A 27,046-nucleotide genomic window follows, 5' to 3' on the forward strand; every position below is an offset into this window, starting at 1 on the left:
GTGTTTGCATGTTCACCCCGTGCCTGCGTGGGTTTTCTCCGGGTACTCCGGTTTTCTCCCATATTCCAAAAACATGCATTGCAGGTTAATGGAACACTCTGAATTATCCTTAGGTGGGAGTGTGTTCGTGATTGGTTGGTTGTCTTTGTGTGGCAACCAGCTCAAGGTGTACCCCGCCGACTGCCCGAACACAGTTAGGATAGGCTCCAGCACGCTCCGCGATCCTTGTGTGGATAAGAGGATTTTAAAAAAAATTGATGGATATAATTACTTAAATATCGTGCATTTTAAATGAATACATCAAGTCACCTGGCGGACGTGCCCCGAGCCTGAAGAAAATACCTGAATTAAATCAGATATCTTTTGTAGTTTCGAGAGATAGGTATTACACACGGCTTCATGGCTTTGTGTCGCGACTTTATTTATTTATGTTACACATTCCCCATTTTAAGCGCGTTCATTTTTCTTTTGCTGTTTTTTTTCTCAGCTCATTTTTTGATCAGGCTAATGTATTGGCTACCTATACTCTCCCCTGACAAGGACCTTACTTACTCCGGCAAATCATGATTCCAGGAAGCTGCGAAGCCGGCTTCGGTGAGGAGAGTCAAAACTCACTTTTACATTTAAACCAGAAAACCACTTCCTGTCTGCTGCTTATACAGGGAAATGTGTATCTCGTCTTAATCGTGTCGACGAAAACTGTCTTTATTATGTTTTACTGTTAGGTGAGAGAGCTAGCTTCTGCGGCTAGCATTAAGATTCAAGCTGTTGTGAACTGGCCGCGCATTGTTTCCATTTTTACTACAATGTAGACGCGTGTTGTTCGTATTCACCGAGTGTTTGAAAGCAGTGTCTGTCCGGCGTTAATAATGAGACCGCTCCGGGTCCATTGAAGCAGTGACCGATGGTACAAACTGTGCGGTCATTGGACGTAGGGGCCACGCTGAGATCTCCTATTGGTTAGAAGCCGTAGTGTCTTTCTGTTTACAAACCGAGCTGCTGGTGCACGCACATCGTCCCGTAAATGTAGACACACTGAATGTGGTCATGTAGATTCTTCAATGAACCTAACATGCGTGTTTTTATACTGTGGGAGGAAGCCGGGGGAAACCGACGCGAGCATAACAAGAACATGCAAACTTCAGAAAGCTGGGGTTTGAAAACATTGAAACGTTATGATTAAAAATAAATAGCTCTCCGCACCTTCAACTTACAACCCAGGCTAAACTTTGCTAACTCGTGTGCTATATCCTAATGTTTCCTCTAATGTCTGCTGACAGGTGCAAGCTGGACGATGTGGCTTCTGTGGATCTCACTATTGTCACCGCTTGCCATTGTTTCCGGCGGCGGGGCCGACTCCAAGGTCATCACCACCACCCTCGCGGCCAAGTGGGCCGACACGCCTCTGCTGCTGGAGGCCAGGTGAAGAAAAAAAACTCGCCATGTTTAAAATGTTCCATTTAACTGGTCACCGAAACTCATCGCAAATTTAATTTGCGTTGTCGTCTTTAGTGAGTTTCTGGCAGAAGAGAGCCAGGAAAAATTCTGGGATTTTGTCGAAGCCAGTCAGGACATTGAAGAGGACAATGGTAAGCTAAAGCTATTCTCTTTAATAGTCTTTGCTATTAAAGTGGAAGGTGAACAAACCCAGAAAACATGTGAGCTGTGATGTTCGCACCGTGAGCCGAAGGCTCTTTGACGTTAAATTCTCTCGGCAGCAGGTGGCAGAAGAACGTCAAAATGGATTTCATGGATTAAAATGGTTGGATTAATCGGATGAATCCTCAATCCACTGACACGATAAACTGGCATTGAAGATTTTATTAAAAGCAGCATTTTTTATGTGGCTTTCACTTTCTGAGATCTTTTACCTTAATCTGAAAGTCTCACTTTTCCAAGCTTTAGTGTGTCGATTAGATGAGCTGAATGCCTTGTTCGCTTCTCTCCCTGCAGCCGACACAGACCAGGCCTATTATGAGCTGATAGTGCAGAAAGCGGCCACCTTGCTCAGCTCTGTCCAAGTCAACATGCTCAAGTTCGCCCTGTCCCTCAGAGCCTACTCAGCGACAGTGCACTCCTTCCAGCAGGTATCAGCAGTTCAACTGCTTTTTGTTGTTGTTGTCGTTGTTGTGTTTTAGCCAGCGTTTCATGGTCCTGCTGTGTCTCTAGATTGCGTCCAATGAGCTCCCTCCTGCCGGCTGCTCAGCCTTTTTTAGCGTCCACGGAGAGAAGACGTGTGATCCCGACACCTTGGAAGCACTCCTGAAAACAGCATTGGAAAGGTAACGACAAACCGAAACAGCTACAAGCGCCAAAACTCCTGATAATAATTCACTGTGCTATCACCACCCCTCCCCCAGACCAAAGCCTTATCTTTTCAAGGGTGACCATAAATATCCCGGCTCAAAGCCGGACGCTCCCGTCGTCATCCTGTACGGCGAGTTGGGGAAAGCATATTTCCGGGAACTTCACCTGGCTATCGTGGACAAAGTCGGCGAAGGCCTGGCTACTTATGTGCTCCGTCATTATGTCGCTGTAGGTGTCTTCTCATTTCCACCAGTCCATTTGGTCTGCATTTGTGTCTTTATAACCCTGAGCCAGGCGATTTTTTTTTGTGTCCAATTTAGTTTATGATTTGATATTCTCCTCGACCTTCCTTAAAGGAGGAAGTAGGCAAATTTCTCAAAAATCTAGTCAAACAAATCAAACGAGTGACTCACTGTGGCAAACGCTCACTTCCTGTACTCCTTCTATCAGGTCATAATTGTTGTTTGTACAATTGTGACAAAAAGTATGTTTTTTTTTAATTGCACACGCCTCATTTTGGTTCAAAATTCTATTATTTTATACAGACATTTTTAGCTCACCTCTTCCATTTTTATATTTCGCTGATCACAGCTGCCCGCTCTTAAGTTGTTTTGAAAATGAATATCCTTTCCCCGGTAGCATCCAAGCAGAAAGAGGGTCTCTCTCTCCGGCTATGGGGTGGAGTTGGCCATCAAAAACCAGGAGTACAAGGCGAAGGATGACACCCAAGTCCAAGGTGGACACTCGCGTGCACACACCAAATCAGATTAGATTTGAACCCACAAACAGTGAGCTCATTGATTGTGGTTCCAGGGGCGGAGGTGAACGCCACAATGATCAGAGAAAACGATCCGGTGGATGAGGTCCAGGGATTCCTTTTTGGCCGACTCAAGTGAGCCAAACGCACTACACGCTACACAGTTTCTCACGACAGCATCGGAGCACGTTTGTCAGCGGCATTGTGTATCTCCAGGACACTCTACCCAGAACTGAAAGAGCAGCTGAAGGAGCTGAGGAAACATCTCGTGGAAAGCACCAATGAAATGGCGCCGCTCAAAGTCTGGGAAATGCAAGGTGGGTCCCGTTCCACCTTGAAACCGCACATACAGGTGACTTGCAGAAAAAAGGAACCACCCTAGGAGGTGACTCATATCCATCACCCAAATTAGTTTTTTAAAACGTAGTCCCATTCTCAATCGCATCCAAACAAAGCACCACACGCCAAGCAATGAACCTCATCTGACAGCTTACCTGCCCGCATTATATCTGCCACTTCCATTCTGAGGGAATCAATTTTACAACGCTGTAAATACCCCCCCTGAGGAAGCGCGGCTGCTCCGCGTCTATTAGTTTGTCCACAAAGTTGACAAATAGTGACTTCGCTGGAGGTCGCGCGCCGCTGTCACGTCATAAAATACTCGCTTGTTCGTTCACCTCGATGATAATGTAATTTCCCAGCTGTGTCGTGTAAAGCGCATCTCTATATGTTTTGACGCAGTGGCCTTGATAATACGCAAGTTAAGAGCGGTAACTGGCTGCAGTGCTTTGTTGTACGTGCCGGTATGAGAAGTGGTGAACCAAAGTTATGACAGTTCATGAAAACAAATGAAATAGCCAAAAAGTTACGTGGAAATAAAGTGTTTAAAAAAAAACATGAGAGTGAAAGTGAAACTGAAGTTACAGTTTGTGTTTTTAAAAATAACCAAAAAACACCTAAATATAGCGAAAATGTCAATTATAACAAAAAGGCGATTGTTTTTCCGCCTATTCATTTCGTACACGAGCTGTCAGTTTATTTTACAGGTAAACGTTTTATTTTGGCATTACTGTAAGACTGTACAGAAGAAGGAAGGACAAACAGTCGTTTAGGAATTGTACTTTAATTTATTGCCCTTCTTTTTTTTTTTTTTCTTTCAATCTTGCACTCCACAAATACTCCATATAATTTAAAAAAATTATGCAACGGGTAGTCAATATTGCTTGGCGATGTTTCGCCAATCAATAAGCAAGGTTGATCGCCAAGACGTCATTTCATAGCATCCTTGAAATAATAACATCCACAAATTTCTTTCAACTTTCCCCAGTTCGTAATGCGTTCCGGGGTACTTGGACTGTGTCGCGGTCACTTTGAAGTCCCCACGGGGGGGAGGGGGGGGCAATATGAGCTGCGTGTTTAAAGTGTCATGTGGGCGTCGGGCCTTTAACGGCAACCCTGCCGGGGCTGGTTAGTGCCGCCTGTTTACGAAGGGAGCGAGACCTCTGGGGGCCCGTAATCACACGTGCTACAGGACCACTGCAGCCGAGTAAAAGCCACACTCATCTGCCTCTCCTCCTCTTCGTTTAAAAAAAAATTTGGGGGGTTAGTTGTGAGTTTTGAGCCAAGATGAAAGCGGGAAAAATTAAATGGGCCCATGTGCCTCACTGTTACGGAGCGTGATAACAGCACGGCGGCACGGTCCTTACAGTTCTGTGGTTTGGGGTTGGACTCTTGGCTCCATTTTGTTTTCCTGTGTGGAGTTCTCGAGAATAATAATAAATAATATGATGCAGACAGAGGAGAACTTAATAAGAACCCCACACAATGTAGTGCAGCAATGCAAATTACTTGGCAAGTCTCACTGCTAGCACCTTAAGAGACTGTTTACTTGTCTCTTGAGGTGCTGCGGTTTTGCTTAGTTACAAGAGATCCAACGAGCTCACATGTTAACTTTTTGATCTTCCTGTCTCAACATCTATGAGCTGAGATGATCACCGTACTTCGGATGACACATCTAAGCACACAAATGGGTCAATATGACAGACTCACGTGATCTTTGAGGAATATAAATGAGCAATTAACTCCGATTGTGTTATTATTATTATTATTTTAATTAAATCATTTATTTATTTATTTTTAAACAGACTTGAGTTTCCAGACAGCCGCTCGCATCCTGGCAGCTCCCACCACGGAAGCCCTGAATGTGATGAAGGATCTCAGTCAGAACTTCCCCACCAAGGCCAGGTAAAAAAAACTAAATCTGGAGACTAGTTCTCGTATTACAAAAACAAAATGGAATCCGGCAAATAGTAAAGTTCTTCCGGGTAGAATTAGTCACTTTTCCATCCGTTCTCCCCCTCGTAGGTCCATCACCAAAACGGTGGTCAGCGCCGAGATACGCAAGGAGATGGCCGAAAACCAGAAGGTAGGTCTTCATCTCACTGACACTGGCCACTTGAGAGCACTATCAAAAAGTCCGCTTGGAGGCTCACTCTGGTGGTACGCCAAAATCTTCTGATAGTTGACATTTTAAATTCGCCCATTTGCATTTAATTGTCAAAAATTGTCTTTTTGGTCTTTGTTTTTTTGCCTTTATTTGGGTATCATTTAAATTTGAGATCCCATACCTTATAATTGAGTTGTTATTAATAAAGTTTGTTTTATTTACCTTTATCCGTGCGCAATCTTCTGCTCACAATGCTCATTTCAAAGTCCCCATTTCACACAGTCCGTTTTGCGACCTAATGAGTTAATTTGGTGCTTCGCTCTTCTTTCAGTTCTTCAAAGGAACGCTGGGGTTGCACCCGGGCGACTCGGCCCTCTTTATCAACGGGCTGCACATGGATCTGGACTCGCAAGACATCTTCAGGTACTCGCGCCTCATCGTGAAATTGTTCCATACAGATGATGTCCGAATAATTGCCGCATTGAATTATGCGGTCTTATTTTCTATGACCATTTGCATACCTAAGACAATTCATTCTTGTGTCGTAATGCAAAGAAGCATTTTGCTTTTCTCCGCCTGCAAGTAGCGCTCCAACTCTGACCGGTTCCGCTCTTCACAGTGTGTTTGAGGTGCTGCGCAGCGAGGCGCGCGTGATGGAGGGCCTGCGCTCGCTCCTCATCGACACGCCCTACATCCACGACATCCTCAAGCTCAACGTGCAGCCGTCCGAGTCCGACTACGCCGTCGACATCCGCAACCCCGCCATCAGCGTACGGCGGAGCGTCGAGTCCTCCGCAAGCGATGTCGGTGCAGAAACGCGTCGTAATGCGTGCCTGTGTGCCTTTTAGTGGATTAACAACTTGGAGACGGACCACCGGTACAGCTCGTGGCCTTACAATGTTCAGGAGTTGCTCAGGCCCACCTTCCCTGGAGTGATTAGGCAAATCCGCAAGAACTTCCACAATCTGGTACGACTTCACCCTCTCTTCAGCAAGCCCAAAATGAATCCACATTTGAGTTGGATTTGGGATTCTGAGAACTGCAAGTTACGGACTTTCGATTTGAAGACTTAACCTTTCTTGTGCGCGTGCGTGTGTAGGTGATCATTCTGGATCCGACTCAAGAAAACTCCGCCGACCTGCTAAGTGTTGCCGAGATGTTCTATTCAAACAACATCCCGCTCAGGTAGTTGCTTTCAACGCCGTCATTCGTTCACTAAACAATATTTATCGAATAGATTAAAAAAAAAAGTTTTGAATTTATTCAGCATGTATTGTATTGTATTCCGATGAATTTGATTTTATTTTCACCGTTTTAAATGTGGACAACACGTCTCGCATCCCATTCCGAAAGTAGCGTCGCATATGCGTGTGTTTTGTAGGATCGGGCTTGTTTTTGTGGTGTCGCCCAAAGACAACATAGACGGAATGCAGGACGCGGGCGTGGCGCTGCTGCGGGCTTACAACTACATCCGCGAAGAAGCGGACAGCCACACTGCATTCGACGCGGTCGTCTCTGTGAGTTCAAACCTCTGATCGCGGAACGCGATGCTATTGTTGTGTCTTGTCGCCGCATCTCTTTTCTTTTTTTTTTACATTTCCTCCCGAAGATATTCAACGGTGTCCCTTCGGGGGGGCGGCTGACCGTTGCCCATGTGATTAAAGTCCTGGAGAAGAAGTTCCCCTACGTGGAGGTCAGCAGCGTTGTGGGAGCCGACTCCAGCTACGACAACAACAGAAAGGTGAGACGGGCTCAATCCGGTTTGCTCGGACGTTCGCTTCACCATCTTTGCACGGGCTTTTCAGGAAGGACGGGCATACTATGAGCAAACGGGGGTGGGCCCGTTGCCCGTGGTCATGTATAACGGAATACCGTACCAGCGCGAGCACCTGGAGCCGGACGAACTGGAGACGATCACCATGCAGAAGATCCTGGAGACCACCTCCTTCTACCAGAGGGCCGTCTATTTGGTCAGTTGGAACGCATTCAAGGACATGCCGGATAGCTTTGCAGTGCTCTTGGGGATCCTTAAAAAGTCGTAGAAGGCAATGAATCCATGGATCATCATTTTCTCTTGAACAAGTTGGAAACAATGGTGGGATTCAATGGAAAGGTTCTTAAATTATTCAGATGCGACTTGGAGGAAAGGAGTTATTTTCGTGACCCTTAAACGTTTTCAATCTGTTCGAATGGCCGTGACATGTGCACTCACTCCCTCAAGGGTCACTTCTAGGACCCCTTTTGTTCAGCCTGTATATATGACCCAATCCGATTTGATTGAAGCCGTAAATGGTGTGCTTTCATATATTACGTTTTAACTCTAAAACATAAAAAAAAAAATGTTTTTACTTTTTAATTTAAAATGACTTACTTTGCCCACGATCCCGCTCTGCATTGTGGCTGTTAAAGTGTGTTAAATCAATCCTAAAGTCTTAGCACGTGACAAACATAATTTAGTCTCATATCTCAAACTAGATGAACATTTCTAAAATAAAAAATAAAAAAAAATCATTGACCACCTAACATCTTGCAATCGTGATAGCAGAACTAGCGATGTGCTTTTAGGATTGAGCGTAGACGACTCACATGTTGCGTCCAGGCACCTCGAACCTGCTTATTAAGTCTACCGTGTCGGACAGTTGGCAGTTGGAACCGTGCAGTTGAGACTCGGTTTGCTAATGTTGTCTCCTAATTGTTTTAATCTCGGCTGTGCTGACTTGCAGTAAGCTAACGGCACGGCATGCTGAGCTAACAGTCAGGGGAGCGCGCCGTGCCGCTGATTGGCTGCCAAACAATTAGTTACCCGCTGGTGTCGGAAGCAAGTTGAATCGAATGTCGGTGCCAAGGGAATAAACGGGCTTTAACACCTTTTTCTAATTCATCATAAGTGACGTTCAATTGCGCGCTCCTTAGGGCGAGCTGGCGAGCGATCACGACGTGGTGGACTTCATCATGAACCAGCCCAACGTCGTCCCTCGCATCAACTCCCGAGTGCTGTCCACCACCAGAACCTACCTGGACCTCTCTGACACCAGTGAGTCGCTTTTCACTAATAGTGGCACAAGGGAGCCTCTGCAAAACAACCAACGTAATGTCTTGCTTTTTTTCTTCAACCCCCCTATTTCTCCCTAGACAACCATTTTGTGGACGATTACGCTCGCTTCTCCACACTGGACACACGGGAGAAGAGCACGGCCGTGGCCAACAGCATCAATTACATGACCAAGAAAGGTCAGCACTTTAAAACGGGACTTTTCCGTGGCAATGTGAGCGCCGCCCGAGTGGAGACCGTTCAGTCACCTTCAAGCTCGAACGCTCCTCGCGTGTTCTCCTCCTCTTTCCTCCGCCGCCACTCCCGCTCCGTCCTCGTGTTTTTAAAATATTGCAAAACTTGAGGTCCACAGACAACGGAGCTTCACCCCAGCGTATCACTTTTTCCTTCCTTCTCCACTTGCCAGATGATGGCTACGTCCGGCCCGTCACCTTCTGGGTGGTTGGAGACTTTGACTTGCCTTCAGGACGCCGCCTCCTCTATGATGCCATCAGACACATGGTGACTTTGTTTTCTCTCCCTTTTTATTTTTTATTTTTTTTTAAATCCAATTTCACCATGACAGCCTCTTCTTATTTGACCAATTCAACGAATGAAAATCAATAACAAGCATAAAACAGTGCCAGCGTTCTCCAGGTACGAGTGTCCAAAATCAGCTGACGTTGCCTTTTTCTCACCGCCGACAGAAAACGAGTAACAACGTGCGCCTCGGCACCATCAGCAACCCGTCGGCCGGGCCGGCGGCCGAGTCGAGCCGCGTGACGCGCGCCATCTGGGCCGCCATGCAGACGCAGTCGGCCAACAACGCCAAGAACTTTATCACCAAGATGGCCAAAGAGGAAACGGCGGCATCACTGCGCAAAGGAACCGACATCGGCGAGTTCGCCGTTGGGGTGAGTTCACCTTGCCTCTTTGTTCACGTTTTGTGGCAAAAAGTTGTACAATGGTACCGTGACTTTGGAGTGGGGGGGTTTTCGTGTTTCGGGTTATTTGTATTTTTTTTGTGTATACCGCAAATGTTGAATAAAAAGGGTTATAAACCAGATTACAACAGGAAGGTAAATAAATTGGTGGCTTTTCCACTTCAATCTTTCATGTTTCTTGAAACAATAATCCGTATGTGTACTGCGCTTCGTAACTGCTCACTTTGTCTGGACACTATTGATAAATAAAAGAAATCAAATTTGCGATTAGAAAATTGCATTTTACCACACTGCAATGTCGATTTGAATTTGATGAATAGTTCAGCCCTACTTCAGCTGATATAAAAAAAAAATCGTCTGCGATGCGCTCTTAACTTTTTATTAAAAAGGACAAACAGTCAAACATACAAATTCGCGATGACAACACTTGCATGGAGGAGACACAAACACAGAACTCGGCGTGTCAACAGCCAAACCAAAATTTCATCTGGAAAAGTTGACTTGCATCTCGGATGAAACATTTTTTGACCGGCGTTATCAAATCACATCTTAACCAGGTTCAATTGTGTCCATTCAGATGTGTTAAATCCTCACCTAAACCCAAAATGCTCGTGCCCGTCTGTCTCCAATTTATCTTGTTTTTGTTTTTTCCGTCAGGGGATGGATGTGTCGTCGTTCAAGAGTGCATACGAGAGCCCCAAATTTGACTTCCTGCTTTCCCACGCCGCCTACTGTCGAGACGTGCTCAAGCTGAAGAAGGGCCAAAGAGCCGTCATCAGCAACGGACGAGTGAGTCCTTGTTTTCTTTGCCGCATTTGTCCCCCGCTTAACCCCGGCGGCTTTTATTTCATTTCCCTTCTTCCCGTTGCAGATCATCGGCCCGCTGGAGGACGACGAGGTGTTCAACCAGGACGACTTCCTCCTGTTGGAGAACATCATCCTCAAGACGTCGGGCGAGCGCATCAAAAGTAAAGTGCAGCAGTTCGGCATCGAGGAGGACAGGTACTTTACGTCTTCGGGGTCTGGACCCCCCCCAGCCCCCCCTGTTAGCTTTAGCGCTGGCAATTTTGTGTCAAACGCCAGTCCGGTCCAAGCAGGCTTTCCCTCAGGGCCAGCGACCTGGTGATGAAGGTGGACGCTCTGCTCTCGTCTCAGCCCAAAGGAGAAGTGCGCATCGAGTACGGCTTTGCTGACGACCGCCACAGGTGAGGTCGCGGACGGGGGGAAAAAAAACAACAAATGCGATTGGGTGGACGTGGCGCGGACGCTAACTGCGCGCTTATCGGCAGTGCCGTGAAGATCCGCCCCAAGGAGGGAGACGTGTACTTTGACGTCGTCGCCGTGGTGGATCCCGTGACGCGCGATACTCAGAAACTGACTCCTTTCCTGATGGTGGGTCCATCCGCGCTCAACTTTGACTTGATTTCCGTGGCTCTTTGACGTCGTCATTTCCCCCCCCCCCCCCTTGTCAGGTCTTGAAGCAACTCGTCAACGTCAATCTGCGCATCTTCATGAACTGCCAGTCCAAATTGTCCGAGATGCCTCTGAAAAGGTACGGCTACTAAGTTAGTCACTTGGCCTCACGTTTGAATTGAACTCAACTCAACTGTATTTCTATTCATTCATTCATTCATTCATTCATTCATTCATTCATTCATCTTCCGAGCCGCTTGATCCTCACTAGGGTTGCGGGGGTGCTGGAGCCTGTCCCAGCCGTCTCCGGGCAGTAGGCGGGGGACACCCTGAATCGGTTGCCAGCCAATCGCAGGGCACACAGAAACGAACAACCATTCGCACTCACACTCACACCTAGGGACAATTTAGAGTGTCCAATCAGCCTGCCACACATGTTTTTGGAATGTGGGAGGAAACCGGAGCACCCGGAGAAAACCCACGCAGGCCCGGGGAGAACATGCAAACTCCACACAGGGAGGCCGGAGCTGGAATCAAACCCGGTACTTCTGCACTGTGAAGCCGACGTGCTAACCACCGGGCTACCGGGCCGCCACTGTATTTCTAGAGCACTTTAAAACAACCACCGCTGTGTACAAAGTGCTGGACGTGGAGAAAATATCATGCGTACAATAAACAAGAAACTAAAAAAATTGATCAAGACGGTTGAAAGCACGCAAGCAGGAAAACTAAAAATCGAATTGGAGTTATGCAGCCTCAAAAGGCAAATAATTCAAATGAGTTTTGAGACGAGTTTGAAAGATGGGCAGCGAGGAGGCGCGCTGACTGTTTATGTGTAACGTTTCGGTTAGCGGACGAATAACAGCAGGCTGTGACTTGACGGACAATTCATGACTTGGAGCACAAAAAAAAACCCAACAACAACAAAAAAAAAGTTTGGCTGTTCCTTTTTGAAGGATTCATATGATGACCTCCATCCATGAATGAGCGAACAGCTGTGTCGCTTTGTTTTACAGATCACAGAAATACGTGACTGACTTTGGAGCAGACAAAAACATGCCTGTTGATTATTATTATTTTTATTTAATATTATTTAAATTAATATTAAATTTATTTAATATTATTTAAGGCGGCCCGGTAGTCCAGTGGTTAGCACGTTGGCTTCACAGTGCAGAGGTACCGGGTTTGATTCCAGCTCCTCCCTGTGTGGAGTGTGCATGTACTCCCCGGGCCTGCGTGGGTTTTCTCCGGGTGCGCCGGTTTCCTCCCACATTCCAAAAACATGCGTGGCAGGCTGATTGAACAGTCTAAATTGTCCCGAGGTGTGAGTGTGAGCGTGGATGGTTGTTGGTTTCTGTGTGCCCTGCGATTGGCTGGCAACCGATTCAGGGTGTCCCCCGCCTACTGCCCGTAGACAGCTGGGATGGGCTCCAGCACCCCCCGCGACCCTAGTGAGGCTCAAGCGGCTCGGAAAATGAATGAATGAATGAATGAATAATATTAATTAATATTATTATATTTATTTATTTGCATTTTTATGGATTATTCTACTGACGGAACTGACCGCCTTGCTTGATTCATTCGCGAGCTAGCGCGTTATTTTACAAAGCATACAAATTGCATCGCTTCCACAAAACAAGACAAAACAGACAAAAGTGCCCGTAATTGATAGATCATCAACTAGCAAACTGCATCGCATCACTTTATGGATAAGATAAAAACGACGAGAAAAACTTTGAGAAAACGACGACACTGTTCATATGTGGGCCGTTTTGTTCCCGCGCCGCCTCTTCCAGTTTTTACCGCTACGTGCTGGAAGCCGAGGTGGCCTTCCAAGCGGACGGCAGCTTCTCTCCCGGCCCGATGGCGCAATTCCTGGACATGCCTCAATCGCCACTCTTTACGCTGAACCTCAACACCCCGGAGAGTTGGATGGTGGAGTCCGTGCGCACGCGCTACGACCTGGACAACATCTACCTGGAAGAGGTTCGCTTTCGTGAAATGCCGATTTTGATTTTTTTTTATTATTATTAGTTTTTTTTTTTTTTTGAAGCAGCTTCCAACTGCTGCTTTTGACAGCGAGTATCTTCTTGTGTTGACGCGGCAGGTGGAGAACATTGTCGAGGCGCAGTATGAGCTGGAGCACCTTCTCCTGGAGGGTCACTGTTTCGACGTCAGCTCGGGCCAGCCGCCGCGCGGCCTTCAGTTCACGCTGGGCACCGCCTCCGAGCCCGTCATCGTGGACACCATCGTCATGGCCAACCTTGTACGCCGGCGGCGCATCGAGCGCTCTGAACTTGCCGTGAGAACCGCGTCAAATCGTTTGACTTTCCCGTAAACGGGCCGATCAATGTGTGCTCCGCAGGGTTATTTCCAGCTCAAGGCCAATCCGGGAGCCTGGAAGCTGAAGCTGAGGAAAGGCAGATCTGATGAAATCTATAAGATTTACAGGTGATGAATTCCTGCAGACGTTTTAAAATGTGCCTTCTACTCTGAAATATAAGAGATCATGCAAACATATTAGATACACTAAGAATGAATCTTTTTTTTTTTTTTTTTTGGAACAAACATGTTTTCCCGTTGCAGTCACGACGGCACGGACTCGCCCGCAGATTCGGACGACATCGTTGTGGTCCTGAACAACTTCAAGAGCCGAATCATTAAGGTCAAGGTGAGTTTGTGTCCCGAGAATCCGCCGCCGAATGCGTTGAGCGCATTCATCATTCATTCATCATTCATTCATTCATTCATTCATTCCTTCATCCGTCCACGCGTGAGTCCATCAGGTCCAGAAGAAAGCCGACAAGATCAACGAAGAGCTTCTGAGCGACAGCAGCGCCGAGGAGACCGACACCGGCTTCTGGAAGTCTCTGACCAGGTCAGCCCAAGGGGGTGGGGGTGGGGGGGGGCAAACTTTTGGGCAGATCATTCGGGGTGAATGCAACAAACATGACTGAATTGTTGATCATGTAAATGCTTGCATTTAAAAACGAAGTGGGCTGTTGTTAGACACTTGAGGTACACCAAGCAGTCCAAAAAATGACCCCTTTGGTCCAATCTTGAACACCCCCCCTCCCCCAACCTCCTCTCCTTAGAGGCTTCACGGGCGGCAGCAAACCAGAGGAAGCCAAGCCGGATAAAGACGACGTCATCAACATCTTCTCCGTGGCCTCGGGTCACCTGTACGAGCGCTTCCTAAGGATCATGATGCTGTCGGTCCTGAAGCACACCAAGACGCCCGTCAAGTTCTGGTTCCTTAAGAACTACCTCTCGCCAACCTTCAAGGTGAAGCTCTCGTCCATCTCTTGGCTGCCTTTTGACATTACGCGACATGCTCTAAGCTTCCATGCTCGCGTTTGCCGCCTGGTAGGAGTTCATCCCCCACATGGCCAACAAGTACGGCTTCCAGTATGAGCTGGTGCAATACAAGTGGCCCCGCTGGCTCCACCAACAAACGGAGAAGCAGAGAATCATCTGGGGCTACAAGATCCTCTTCCTGGACGTCCTGTTCCCGCTCGCTGTCGACAAGATTCTCTTTGTGGATGCTGACCAGGTCCACCCTCTCCTTCTGTCCAATGAAAAAATGTATAGAGCCGAAAATGTGTAGGATTCTGTATCAACATTTTCAAAATTTGTATACAATAGGCACCTGGGTACTTTTTAGTACGGCTGAAAAATGTAAATCAAATTTGTGTTGCACTTTTTAAATCGCAAAAAACCCCCACAGAACTCTGCTTCCTGTCCATGTATTCATATTTATAAATGAAGCCCGCGTATTTGTTTTTGTGCATGTTCAGATCGTGCGTACTGACCTCAAGGAGCTGCGGGACTTTGACCTGGAGGGGGCGCCGTACGGCTACACACCTTTCTGCGAGAGCAGGCGGGAGATGGACGGGTATCGATTCTGGAAGTCGGGATACTGGGCCAGTCACCTGGCAGGACGCAAGTACCACATCAGGTACAAGAGAACATGCGCACACGCACACACACACACACACACAGGTATCCAAAGAAACACCAAGCGGCCGGTGTGCGTGGTCTCTTGATTTGTAACGTCTGCTCTCCAGCGCCCTCTACGTGGTGGACCTGAAGAAGTTCAGGAAGATCGCCGCTGGGGATCGACTGCGCGGTCAGTACCAGGGTCTCAGCCAGGACCCCAACAGTCTGTCCAACTTGGACCAGGTAAACGGCACACACACACACACACACACCGACATTTTGTGCCCCTTCTCTTGTGTTTGTTTGAATGGCAACAATCTGATGTGAAACCTCTTAGCTGTACTCACGCAAATGTTATTTGAATCTGCTTTGATTTCCAGCTTTTGGCTCTGTCACGGCAATTGTTTTTGCCAATTGAACACGACAAGTACACTTTTTTAATGACTTTGTTTTTTTTTCCCCTACCCTGAAAGGATCTTCCGAACAACATGATCCACCAAGTGCCCATCAAGTCTCTGCCTCAAGAGTGGTTGTGGTGCGAGACGTGGTGTGACAACGCCTCCAAGAAAAATGCCAAAACAATAGACTTGGTAAACGGCACAAATGCACAACACCCAAAAATGCACCCAAAAAAAATCATAGACCCTGAATAGGCAGCTCAACAGTTACGTGTTCATCCTGTTTGGGGTCACTTAGCGCTTAGTTGTGTGTCCGTAGTGTAACAACCCGATGACGAAGGAGCCCAAGCTTCAGGCGGCCGTGCGGATAGTGTCCGAGTGGAGCGATTACGATCGGGAGGTCAAACGGCTGCAGACGCTCGTCCAACGGGAAGTGGCGCAGGAGAGCCCCGCGGCAGAGTCGCCTAGCACAGGTACAACCCAAAATCGATAAAATGCACAAGTAATCATGCGCATGCACCCAACACACACTACACACTTTGCATCGACATACTTACATGACGTGCAGACAAATAAACACACACCCAAAAACACAAAGACCGCCCCAATCAAAAGACACACGCACAATAGAACCACCATAATAATACACACCACACACGAATACCTCACATGCTCAAAACCAACACAGACCTCCTGATTAACACAAAACGACAACACAGTGAAAAGTTAAAGACCAAGAAAACACTTCACACAAAACCACAAAAACAACAGACTAACGCATTCAATGCCATGGATGTTTGTTTTTTTAAAGAATTCAAGAATTAGCTCATGTTAGCGAACGTAGTGAAATGGAATGTTGTGTTTTCATCAATGTTTGTTCAAGGTTGCAAAGATGTTTGCCAGACATTCTTAAACAGTTTTTCTTGTTGTCCCCCTATTAGACAGGGCAAAGACTAAATGAAGCTCCTCCTTACATTTCAACATAGTTCTCTTGCATGTGTGTCACTTTTAGAAATCCACACAGAGCTTTGAGGACAGCATCTTATCAGGACGCCAAAGCAGCTGTGTTTCATAAGTCCACTTCAGCCACACACCATTTTGTCTCCCTCCTGCACGGCCAGACGACTGTTCGCAAAATGGCTGCCGCGCACTCCCATCATCAAGTCGTGTTTTGGGAACAGACACTTCTGAGCTTCTGGGCTACAATCTGGTTTTCAGCCTTAATGTGTGGTATATGCCAGACGACCCAGCGAAAACCCAGCACCAGCCCATCCAATGCTGGCATTGTTTGCTCTGGGTAGTCTGACAAACTTCCAACATTCACTAAAAACTGGCCACTTAACTTTATTGAACACTCGAAATTGGCAATAGTGTTTTTTTTGCCTTCATGTGTCCTGTGATGGCGACCGGTCTAAGGTGGACCTCACCTCTTCCCCAAAATCAGGCTGGCATGGGCTGCTGTGTGTGTGTGTGTGTGTGTGTGTGTGTGCGTGCGTGCGTGCTGCGTGTGAGAGAAAGTTATCTGTGAACGTTAGTTCATCAAATTCCATTTTTGTTGCCTCTCTGATGTTGGCCTTTCTTGACTACTTAAATGAAACATTGTGGTATCGTAAGAACGTTTTGTTTTTAAATCTTAACAGCATTTCAGTCATCTGCTTGGGAAATGAGGAAATTTTCAGAGTGCTGGCACAGAGGACAATTAGTGGAATAATTCCTGTTTGACTTTGGGGAGGGATGGTCATATTTTTGTTTAATTAAAAAAAAAATCCACAAAATGATGACATTTGTCTTTTTTGTTTTAAAGTGAGGTGTCATGCAATTCATACAAAAGCAACTTTAGATTGTTTTTTAAAAATCCCGAAATAATTTGTTCTTCAAAAAAAACGACCATAAAAACGCCTTACTTTATATACATGGTCGTTTTTTTTCGGCTAAAAATTTCATCCAAAAATGCCTTACTATACGTAGTCGTTTTTTTCGGCTAAAAACGCCTGACTATACATGGTCGGGTTTTTTTTCGGCTAAAAACGCCTCACTATACATCGTTTTTTTTTCGGCTAAAAATGTTGTCCAAAAATGCCTTACTATACATGGCCGGTTTTTTTTGCTAAAAACGCCTTACTATACATGGTCGTTTTTTGGGGGGGGGGCTAAAAACGCCTTACTAAACATGGTCGTTTTTTTCGGCTAAAAATTTTGTCCAAAAAGGCCCTACTATACATGGTCATTTTTTTTTCAGCTAAAACCGCCTTACTATACATGGTCGTTTTTTTCGGCTAAAAACGCCTTACTATACATGATCGTTTTTTTCGTCTAAAAACGCCTTACTATACATGGTCGTTTTTTTTCGGCTAAAAATTTTGTCCAAAAGGCCTTACTATACATGGTCGTTTTTTTCCGGCTAAAAACGCCTTACTATACATGGTCATTTTTTTTCGGCTAAAAACGCCTCACTATACATGGTCGTTTTTTGGGGGGGCTAAAAACGCCTTACTATACATGGTCGTTTTTTTCGGCTAAAAACGCCTTACTATACCCATGGTCGTTTTTTTCGGCTAAAAACACCTTGCTATACATGGTCGTTTTTTTTCGGCTAAAAACGCTTTACTATACATGGTCGTTTTTTTTCCCCGATAAAAACGCGAAGGAATAGAGGCTCTAATCCCGTGGTTGTGTCCGAGGACCGGGAACCCAAGGCCAAGGGCTTGACTCCAGGACCAAGGACCGACCTTCGGTCCGCGAGGCCAAGGACCGGCTCGAGGAACACATCACTGGTTCATACAGACGCCGTTGACTGAATGTTTCAGACTTTATTGTGATCCATTTGAAAAAAAGTTTTACAAAAAAAGATAACATTCAATTTTTACACCGACTCTTAAAAAATCATTTTAAAATAAGGTTTTGATACACTGAAATAAATTGCGTTAACTAAGTGATGGCTTCTATAAACAATAAGATAATACACATGTAAATGAATGCTACCAACATGCGGACAAACAGGAGGATTATACATGGGGGAAACGATGAAACAACAACAAAATTAGCATGACTGTTTAGTTTTTTTTCCGCCAACTTTCAAGAACACATCTGGTTTATTGCAAAAACAAAATCCCACCTCATATTTGGACTGGAATGTTTGCCGCTATGATTTGTTGCATCTGTTTGCCCCAATTTTCAGCACACAAATGTGAATTTACCACTTAGTCACTGCAAAACAAAAAACATGCAACTCCACATTTTGTACATTTTTGTTCCTTTCATCTAAAAAAAGTCTGTCTTTCTTTGGGGGTGGGGGGGGTGATTTGGAGATGCATATTTTTTGTTGGCATGATTTAGAAAGAAAAATAAAAACAGTGGTCAAAGTACACATTTTCAGAGAAAAAAAGCAAAACATTCTGGGGAACATTCTGGATCGGATGCTCAAAGAGCTGCACATGTTGTCAGCTCCCTACTTGCCATTCTTCAATTTTAACACATTTTGGGAAGCTCACTGAACATTTGCAAAAATCCCAGAGGCTACCAGAAGTGATGGCCTCATCCGGGAAACGGCGTGACATGCGGTCTTGTCACATTGGCGTGATTGGAAAACGTTTTATTTTCATGCAAAACTAAACGGTGAGTAAAACCAATGAACAATGGCATTAAGGTGTTTTCATAGCAACCTTAACAACGGCATTATAAGCGCACTTCCAAAATGCGATGACCCAGTCATCACTCTTTCCAACATTATGTGAAGTCCAGCATTAGCACTAGCATTAGCACATTAGCAAAACCATGTCTGAGGTGGCCGCAGGAGATGATCTCAGCCAGGAAACGATGTGACACGGGGTGTTAGTTTAATGCACGACGACAGCAAACCGAGAAAAACGAGTGAGCTCGTACAATGAGTGCGTGGACGGCGACCTGAACAACGACATTATAAATGCGCTTCCCAAACATGTTGACCCACTTGTCACAGACTTTTTCGGAAGTTCACTTAGCATTAGCGCTTTGGGCTAGCATTCACAAAACCCTGTTTTGAGGCCACCAGATGTGATGATCTCGTTCAGGAAATGTGACAAGTGGTTTCGTGACATTACCATCGTTGGGCAATTTTTTAGTGTAGTGCATAATTAAAATGCAACAAGAACGACTGATCTGTGTCCATCTTCAAGACGATAGTATAAGCGCAGTGCCACTCGTCACATTCACTTTTCCTAAAACGTTACGGGATGTTCGCTTTGCGTTAGCTAATTAGCCTTGCGTTTGCAAAACCATTACCAAAGTGACACAAGCGCTGGTCTCCTTTCATGATCTTTGGTCTGGTGGCATTTATATGATCAGAAAACCATTTATTTTTATTTTGCATCGGGTAGTTTGTCGGGACAAGACTGTTGGTGACTTGGAACAACTTTACTGTAAGCGCACTTCCCAAACAGGTCGGGGACTCTTTCGGTGACGGACTTTTGTATTTAAAAAAGAAAAACAACAAAAAATACACATGCACCTCCAGCATTTTATACATGACTATGATACAAAATAAGGCATTTCGTTGTGTATTGCGTGTGTGTGTGTGTGTGTGTATGTGTGTGTGTGTGCAAGTGTGTGTTTACATAGCAACCATTTTGAATGCTTCCGCCGGCCTATAAAAAGACTGCAAAAACAAAAGTCTGGATAACTCTTAAAATATATATATTTGTCATATATATTTATATTCATATGTAAAAAAAAAAAAAAATGAGAAAGGAGATAAGAGAGGAGGTCCTTGTGATAGGCCAGTTCTCTCACCCGTCCATCCCGCGCTCATTCCAACACCTCGCCGGGCGCCACGGTGACCAGCTGTAGCGGGATCTCCTGATTGGCCACCAGATTGTGGGCGGCGGCCGACTGCAGGATGAGTGTGGTGCCGTCGGCCGTGATGAGGGTGTCGGCGGGCAAGGGCGACGACGACGAGGCGGGCGCGCCGCCCTTTTTGTTCTGGTGAGTCTTTATGTGCTTGGCCAGGTGGTCGCTGCGCATGAAGCGCTTGGAGCATTCGCCGCACACAAACTTCTTCTCGCCTGACACAAGGACACAGTTAGGGATTTTAGTTTAGCTGCATGGGGGAAAAAAATATACAATGACTATCCTCAACTTGCAGGGTTTTTTTTTTTTTGCTGTGTTGCAAGCAAAAACTGGACTTGATTAACGAGTTTCCGCCACTGGAGGGCGCCAGTCAACTTTCACAAAATCAGGCCACCATCTGTTTATGTGGTTGGCTCGGAGTGAGTGGTGTTTTGTTACTTTTTCTGTTTTTCTGCAGGCGTCTCCCCCTCACCCACAAGAAATATATATAATAATCTAGCCATGCAAAACCAAACAGTGAGCTAGAAGAAGATGCTACAGAGAGATAACTTCGGATGAACAATTCATTGAATTTAAATCGACTTCGTAGTGGAGGATAATTACGTTTTGTAATTGCTAAGGCTAAAAATTTTGGGGTGTTGTGCGGGGCTTGGGGCACACAGCTTAGTTTGTCAGGTAGCTTTTTTTGTGTAATTATACAACTAGTATTTTTATTTATTAATTTTTAGCGTGAAAGGAGTGCAATTGAAAAAAAAAAAAGATTTCTTAACATTCTATTTTATTGTGTTATTGCCAATCTGGTACGTGACAATTTTTTTTTCAATGAAAGAACACAAGCAAAAACTGTTTTGAGGGGCTGGAACCAATTCATGACATTCTATTAATTTCAATGAGAAAATGTGAGGTCGTTTTCTCGTTTTTTTAAATCCTGATTTAGAAATTTCGAGAATGGAAAAAGTAATCACAGGATACGACCAGGTTGACATTTGCGCCACATTTGAACTTGAAAAATTTCCCCCTTCCAAAACTTCGAGACTAGTTTGCAATTTCTTCAAAACCGTTCATTCAAAATAAAGAAGGTGTTTTGTCTAAAAAAGAAAAACAGTGGATGGATGTTCTAGAATTAGACACAAGCTGATGATACATTTTGTTGGAGAGAGGGGCAGGGGGGGGGGGCGGAGTTTGAAAGGGACAAAGGCTCAAACCCAGAAATACAAAATGAAAACCCTCCCAAGGGGCACGATGCAAACACACGTGACCCGAGGTCCATCGGCAGGCCACGCCCCCCCTCAAGAAGCGACGGCGGCTTTTCCTCCCGCGTCCCCGAAACGAGCGCGCTGGCGCCGTGGGTCTCACCTGTGTGCGTCCTCCTGTGTCTCTGCAGCTCGTCGCTCCGGGTGAACCTTTTGCCGCAGTACATCCAGTTGCACACGAAGGGCCGCTCGCCGCTGTGCCAGCGCAGGTGGGCGCGCAGGTGCGACGTCTTGCCGTACACTTTGCCGCAGCCGACGATGTGGCAGATGTGGAGCTTCTTCTTGCCCAGCCCAGAACCTCTGTGTGCGTGTGTGGAGGGGGTGTTAGAGAGACACGTTACGTTCTAACCTTTTCTAACGGTTTTCTTCCAAATGGCTCACCTTCCTCCAGACTCTTTACAGTTGGGGCAGGTGCAGGCCACCCGCCGTAGCCGCTTGCCCTCGCCGCTGGCGGCGTCGGCGTCGTCGTCGACGGTCATCTGCACGCGCAGGTTGTTCAGGTCGCTGGGGTTGAGGGTGGAGTCGCCGCTCAGGTGCCAATCTTCAGATTCGGGCTCCTCCTTGATTTGGATGCCTGCGTCCAAGGCAAGGGGAAGAACGGGTCAAACGCGGTAGGTCAGGAGGTCGCGACATCAAATAAAAACGGCAGAAGAAAATTGGATTTACGAGTCTTACAGGAAAGACAAATTATTTAAAACAAGTGTCGTTTTTGTTTCCCTTCTCAAATGCTTTCAAAGTGCAATTGCAGCACCAACCTAAGTCAACTTCGACTGAAATGTAAGATATTTTTGATTAAAAGTGGAGTTTGCAGTGATTTAAAAAAAAAATGCCACTTTTGCTAAAACCCCGTATGACTTGACAGTAATACATCATAAAAATATGGCCGCGTATGAGCCCTCTGTGGCCCCCATCTTACGCCGCAAATTGGATTTGTAACTATTTCAGAAATTCTCGTGTGTGAATAGGCTCTCGCACAGGAGACTGCGAGTGTTTGCTTGGCTTGTTATTTAACTCCGGTTGGAAACAAAAGTTAAGAAGAAGGAATTGGAACCACCCCGCCCCCACTTCGTGTCCCGGGATTTCATGTCGGTGTTCAAACGTTGCATGCAGCAGCAGATGAGGTGAGAGGCAGAGGTGTCCTTCCCGTCGGCAAGTGCATCATGAACAAGTCATGTCAGCAATCACGCAGTCTTGCGTGAATAAGAGCAGAGGCTTAATTTGTGATTTTTTTTTTAACTTCATTCACTCCCAAAGACGTTTTTAAACGTCTTTTCAGACTTGGTCTAGAATTAGCTGGTACTGAATGAGTTGATGAACATTTGGACTCAGGACTTGCAAAGCCAAAAGAATGAGATGCGTGTCGTACCGCCCGGGCTGTTGGTGTCATCGCCCTGCTGCGTGAAATGAACCCCACTTTGCGTCAGTGAGTTGACGGTCACAGTCTGGAGGTTGGGCAGGCTGACCTGGCCCGCCTGGCCCAGTGGGAGAGTCTGCACGGGGGCCAAGGTCAGCTGCTGCGCCTGACCCTGCCCTTGAGGCAGCTGGAGGCCCTGAAGCGACTGAACGCCTTGAACCTAAAAAAAAAAAAAAATTAACGAGCCAACTAAATATCTATATTTTTCCGAGAAGGTCGTGGCTCACATCTCCATCGTGAGTGCTCACCTGGAACGTCTGCCACTGGATCTGCCCGGTGGCGCTGACCGTCTGGGCCTGGATGAGGAAGGTCCCCGGGTTGACCAGCTGGACGCTCTGCAGGGTCTGCCCCGCCGCCGCGTTCAGGTCCTGGCCCGCCGTCACCTGGGTCTGACCGTCGCCCGAAAGCTGCAGGATGGGTTGCGAGAGCGTGGCCACAGGGGCGGCGGCGCTGGAGGATGGCACCTGCGCGATAGCAGTGAGAGGAAGAAGATTGAGCAGATGCTGCGTTCGGTAGGTAGAAGGAGGTGCCGATGAACTCTTTTAAAAATCGCCAAAACTAAATTTGCTTGTTGTTATTTTTTCCCCCCCTCTCACAATTAAATTCCAGGGTGAAGAAGCAGACCGCCCGAGCTTTTTGGGAGTCTGAAGTATTTTTTTTCGGTTGATTGTAGAAGAAGCGAGCGAGCAACTGCACAAGTGGTCATTTCATAAACGAGAACTTTTCACGGCCATTTTGCAGTGCGTGCGCTGCGAACAATTGAAGCTGCATTAAAAAAAATATTCCCCCCCCCCCAAAAAAACGGTTCGAATCCAGGCAGATGCCCTCAAATCAACGCATCACGCGGCCATTCCTTGAGGGCGCACGCTGACCTGGATCTGCTGGAGGTGGGAATTAAAGTTCTCTGAAGAGGACGAAGGGTCCGACACGCCGGCGGACACGGCTGTGGCTTGGGTCAGCACGCCCGTCCCGTCGATGGTGGCGGGGATCTGCGAGGGGGTGTCTGAGGTGGGCACATAGAGCTCCTGATTTCTGTCACCCCCCACCGTCAGTTTTCCGTCCTGCCCGGCGCTCTCCAGCGTCTGGCCGCTCATGATCAACTGGCCCTCCGGCGTCACGCCGGTGGCGATGGGCACCGTCTGCGCCGCCGTCAGGCCCAGCGACTCCAGGTCCACGCTGTTGATGGGCACGAAGGTGATGTTGCCGGGCAGCCCCACGGGGTACGCTGAGCCCCCAGACAGCGGAAGACCCTGGATGGGCTGCACTTGCCCCGCCTGCGTCAGGAGGTCCGTGGTGGACGCGGCGGCGCAGCTGATTCCGATGCCGCCTTGGCCGCCGTCTGAGAGGAGCTGGATCTGCCCCGTGCCGTCATCCAAGCCTTGCGCCTGGAAGCTCGTCAGCGTTCCGTCTGCGTTTTGGATCTGAGGGATGACCTGAAAGAAAAGTTTTTGATTCAGCGGACTACAATACAATACAACTGAATGCACGCGTGTGTCTGTGTGTGTGTGTGTGTGTGTGTGTGTGGGGAGGGGCCTCCTTCCCGTGACACAACTTCATCTTACCTGATACTGAATGCCCGACACGCCGTTGGCCGCCGCCTCCCCCCCAGGCGCAGTGACATAGATGGGCTGGCTGGGGAGACCCCCAAGGGGAAGCACGTACTGGCCGTTGGATGTGACGATACCGCTATTGGGATCATCCTTGGCGGCCGAGACGGGTGTTAACACCTCCCAGCGATCTGATGCGGACAGCTGAATGGCAGACATGTCTGTCGTCTACGGAGATAGAAGATGTGGGGAGTTTAGCAGATGAGCGAGAGGTAAGCGTTTCATCATATTGCAAATCACACGGGCCTTTGGGGTGGGGGCGGAGGGGTAATGGCCTGTCCATCTTAATCCATCCTGAACTGGTTGCCAGTCAAACACAGGGTACATTTACACAAACAATCATTCACTCTCACAATATCACACCTTCTGTTTCTTCAATGAACCTTTCTGAATATTTTTGGGAATGTGAGCGGAAACGAGACCAGCAGGATAAACCCGCTTTCAAAGTTTTTATGGTCAGATTTGATAATGTCACTACTGCAAATAAGGAATGCTGCACTGACGCTCGATTTGAAGAAAATACTGACTTAAATCAAAATAGCAACATCTGTCACAAAAATCATAATTGAATGTTTTCCTAAAATCGTTCAGCCCTATTACAAAGACTGTAATACTCGGGCAATATTTACCGAATGCACAAAACTTCGAGGTGAAATTTTTAAGCACAAATTAGTCACATATTCTTCTCTGTTTCTGCCATACATTAAGTCAATTGGTTTTTGGGCTTCATAAATGACAAGTGCGGTGGAGTCCCTACTAACCGCACATCACTGTTTTGTTTCCCTATCGTGATTGTGCAATGCTGTTTACATGTCATTCGATAGGGTGCTTTTTATAGAACATTCATTTTTAGATTTGAGACTCCATACATACTACTACTTGGCATACGTTGGGACTTTTAAGATTGGTTTAAGACATTTTCATGTCAATTAAGGCCCTGTTTTGATTCATTGATTCGATGCTTTACAAGACTTTTTTCGGATACACAGAATCACTGAACGAAAAAAAAAGGTCACACCTAAATCCCGACCCCTATTCTCTTGGCATTTACACAATGGTGAGGAATTGATTCGCTGGTTTTAAAGACTCATAAGTTAGTGCGTTACTTTCACGTTTCCATTTTGATTTCTATCACTGGAAACGTTCGTCTTCAAACAATCGGTCTGACTACGCTGGTCTCATGTACGTCTATCAATCCATCTTTGATATTTGACACACACAGATCCTACGTAGGCCTACTGGTGACTAGCGAGCAAGCAGAGATTCGAACCCGCTTTACTGTCAGGCACACGTGCCAACCACGAGCGCACCATTCTGACTTAATGTAAGCAAATGGGTCAAAATAACAACACGGGCGACTAAATGTATAACAGGAAAATTGTTGTTTTCCTTTTTTTAAGCGAAAAGGCTGGCGAAAGCGCCGCTAGCTCACATAATGGTGGCTAGCAGGCGAGTGGGGGATGGGCGGGATATGAACGCTACTGTTTTTGATTATGGACGCCGAAGCCGAACGACATTATCCCGTCGGTGGCGAGCCTCCCACCCGCCCTTTTCGTCGCGGAGAGAGCGCCGAGCGACTGTCCCCCGCACGAAGCGACAGTCTAGCAGCGTCCTCCCCACGATGGGCGGGTTTTAACGGACTAAGAAGTGGGTGGCCGTTGTAGAGAGTGGGGGGAACACAGGAAGTGTACTACGGCGTTTCACCCTCCTTCACCCTTCCCCACCCCCAATGGCATCAAAATTTCAAAACGTGCGAACTTCTACGCGCCTCAAACACAACGCCGAACACGACCCGAGAGGGAGGAAACCGAGGGCGACAAAACGTGGCGAGTTTACCTGCGTTTCCTGAAGGAAGTCGCTTTGACTGCTGTCCACGTCCGCGGACGCCATTTCTCCCTTGTTTCACTCGGTAATCTTCAACTCCCGTCGGGCCTTGAAAGCCCCGCAAAGCATCCCCCGTTGCGACTCGCGCTCGGTCCTCCCTCCCCGCGAAAAAAAAAAATACTTTTCCACCTCTGCCCACCGTGCCACAACTCCCGTCAACTTTGCAGGGGGCGCGACGGGCCAGCGGGACACGGAGAACGGCTGTTTACAACTCCGTCGCTAGCCTGCTAGCTCGGCTGCTAGCTCACCATAGCCGAGCTAGTTAGCCGCCGAGCAAAAAAAAAAAAAGGGTTTTAAAAAAAGACGCAACTCCTGTCAATAAAACTCACCGCCCGGGTCGTACTTCTATTCGCTGAATGTTTTAATGGTTTACATCCCGAACGGGGACGTTATTAAAAGCCGCTCCAAACATGACCATTTCATCATAGACTGGCTAGTAGTGTTGATCGGTGAATTCGGGTCGATTTTTTTCTATTTTGATTGACGGTGCGCGAAACACAAAGGGGAGGAACTTCGCGAGGTCGACTATGTAATTTGCATCGCATTACAGGACGTCCCACCCTTCTTCTTTACAACGATTGGCTAAAGGTTCCAATGGCTCGTCACCTGGTTGGCTGGCTGGATGTCAATCAATTGAAAAGTCCGTGTATTTCCCGTTTGGCGGAGTTGGTAACAGGACTTCAGGTAACTTTTGTCGAGCTTTTAACTTTTAAACATTTTAACAAATCTTAATATGTACATATTAGTGAATTATCGACTTTAAAAATGTTCTACCCTATTTAAAAAAGTGCATCCAAGTAGATAAATATGGAGCGTGAGCCTAATAGCA

At 46.8% G+C, this 27,046-nt stretch overlaps 2 protein-coding genes across 3 annotated transcripts; one reads left to right on the plus strand and one right to left on the minus strand.

Annotated features, from left to right (window-relative positions):
- Positions 1-498: 498 nt before the first annotated feature.
- On the plus strand, positions 499-17,013 carry uggt1 (UDP-glucose glycoprotein glucosyltransferase 1). 2 transcript variants are annotated; one of them, XM_052086248.1, is made up of 39 exons: positions 499-594; positions 1,281-1,422; positions 1,513-1,589; positions 1,954-2,087; positions 2,170-2,282; positions 2,361-2,535; positions 2,947-3,043; positions 3,121-3,199; positions 3,281-3,381; positions 5,209-5,308; positions 5,429-5,489; positions 5,842-5,933; positions 6,130-6,280; positions 6,359-6,478; positions 6,610-6,695; positions 6,892-7,027; positions 7,120-7,251; positions 7,316-7,480; positions 8,424-8,544; positions 8,643-8,741; positions 8,969-9,063; positions 9,249-9,455; positions 10,143-10,274; positions 10,357-10,487; positions 10,595-10,690; positions 10,775-10,877; positions 10,958-11,037; positions 12,695-12,884; positions 13,006-13,164; positions 13,264-13,349; positions 13,485-13,569; positions 13,685-13,776; positions 13,994-14,183; positions 14,269-14,451; positions 14,696-14,856; positions 14,966-15,080; positions 15,311-15,427; positions 15,555-15,708; positions 16,248-17,013. In XM_052086248.1, the coding sequence occupies exons 1-39, from the start codon at positions 564-566 to the stop codon at positions 16,265-16,267; spliced, it is 4,608 nt and encodes a 1,535-aa protein (XP_051942208.1). In that variant the 5' UTR covers positions 499-563; the 3' UTR covers positions 16,268-17,013. The 2 variants fall into 2 exon arrangements, with proteins under 2 accessions (XP_051942208.1, XP_051942209.1); XM_052086249.1 differs by having other exon boundaries at positions 577-725.
- A 1,012-nt stretch (positions 17,014-18,025) lies between these two features.
- Positions 18,026-26,723, minus strand: LOC127614830 (transcription factor Sp3-like). The gene is made up of 8 exons (XM_052086253.1): positions 26,170-26,723; positions 24,289-24,501; positions 23,599-24,159; positions 22,975-23,190; positions 22,679-22,886; positions 21,694-21,886; positions 21,416-21,612; positions 18,026-20,274 (listed from the first exon to the last, which is right to left on the minus strand). Exons 1-8 carry the CDS (start codon positions 26,221-26,223, stop codon positions 20,018-20,020), a joined length of 1,899 nt encoding a protein of 632 aa, XP_051942213.1. The 5' UTR covers positions 26,224-26,723; the 3' UTR covers positions 18,026-20,017.
- Between the last annotated feature and the right edge of the window lie 323 nt (positions 26,724-27,046).

Source organism: Hippocampus zosterae, chromosome 14 (genome assembly GCF_025434085.1).
Source record: "Hippocampus zosterae strain Florida chromosome 14, ASM2543408v3, whole genome shotgun sequence".
In the NCBI taxonomy this organism is placed as follows: domain Eukaryota; kingdom Metazoa; phylum Chordata; class Actinopteri; order Syngnathiformes; family Syngnathidae; genus Hippocampus; species Hippocampus zosterae.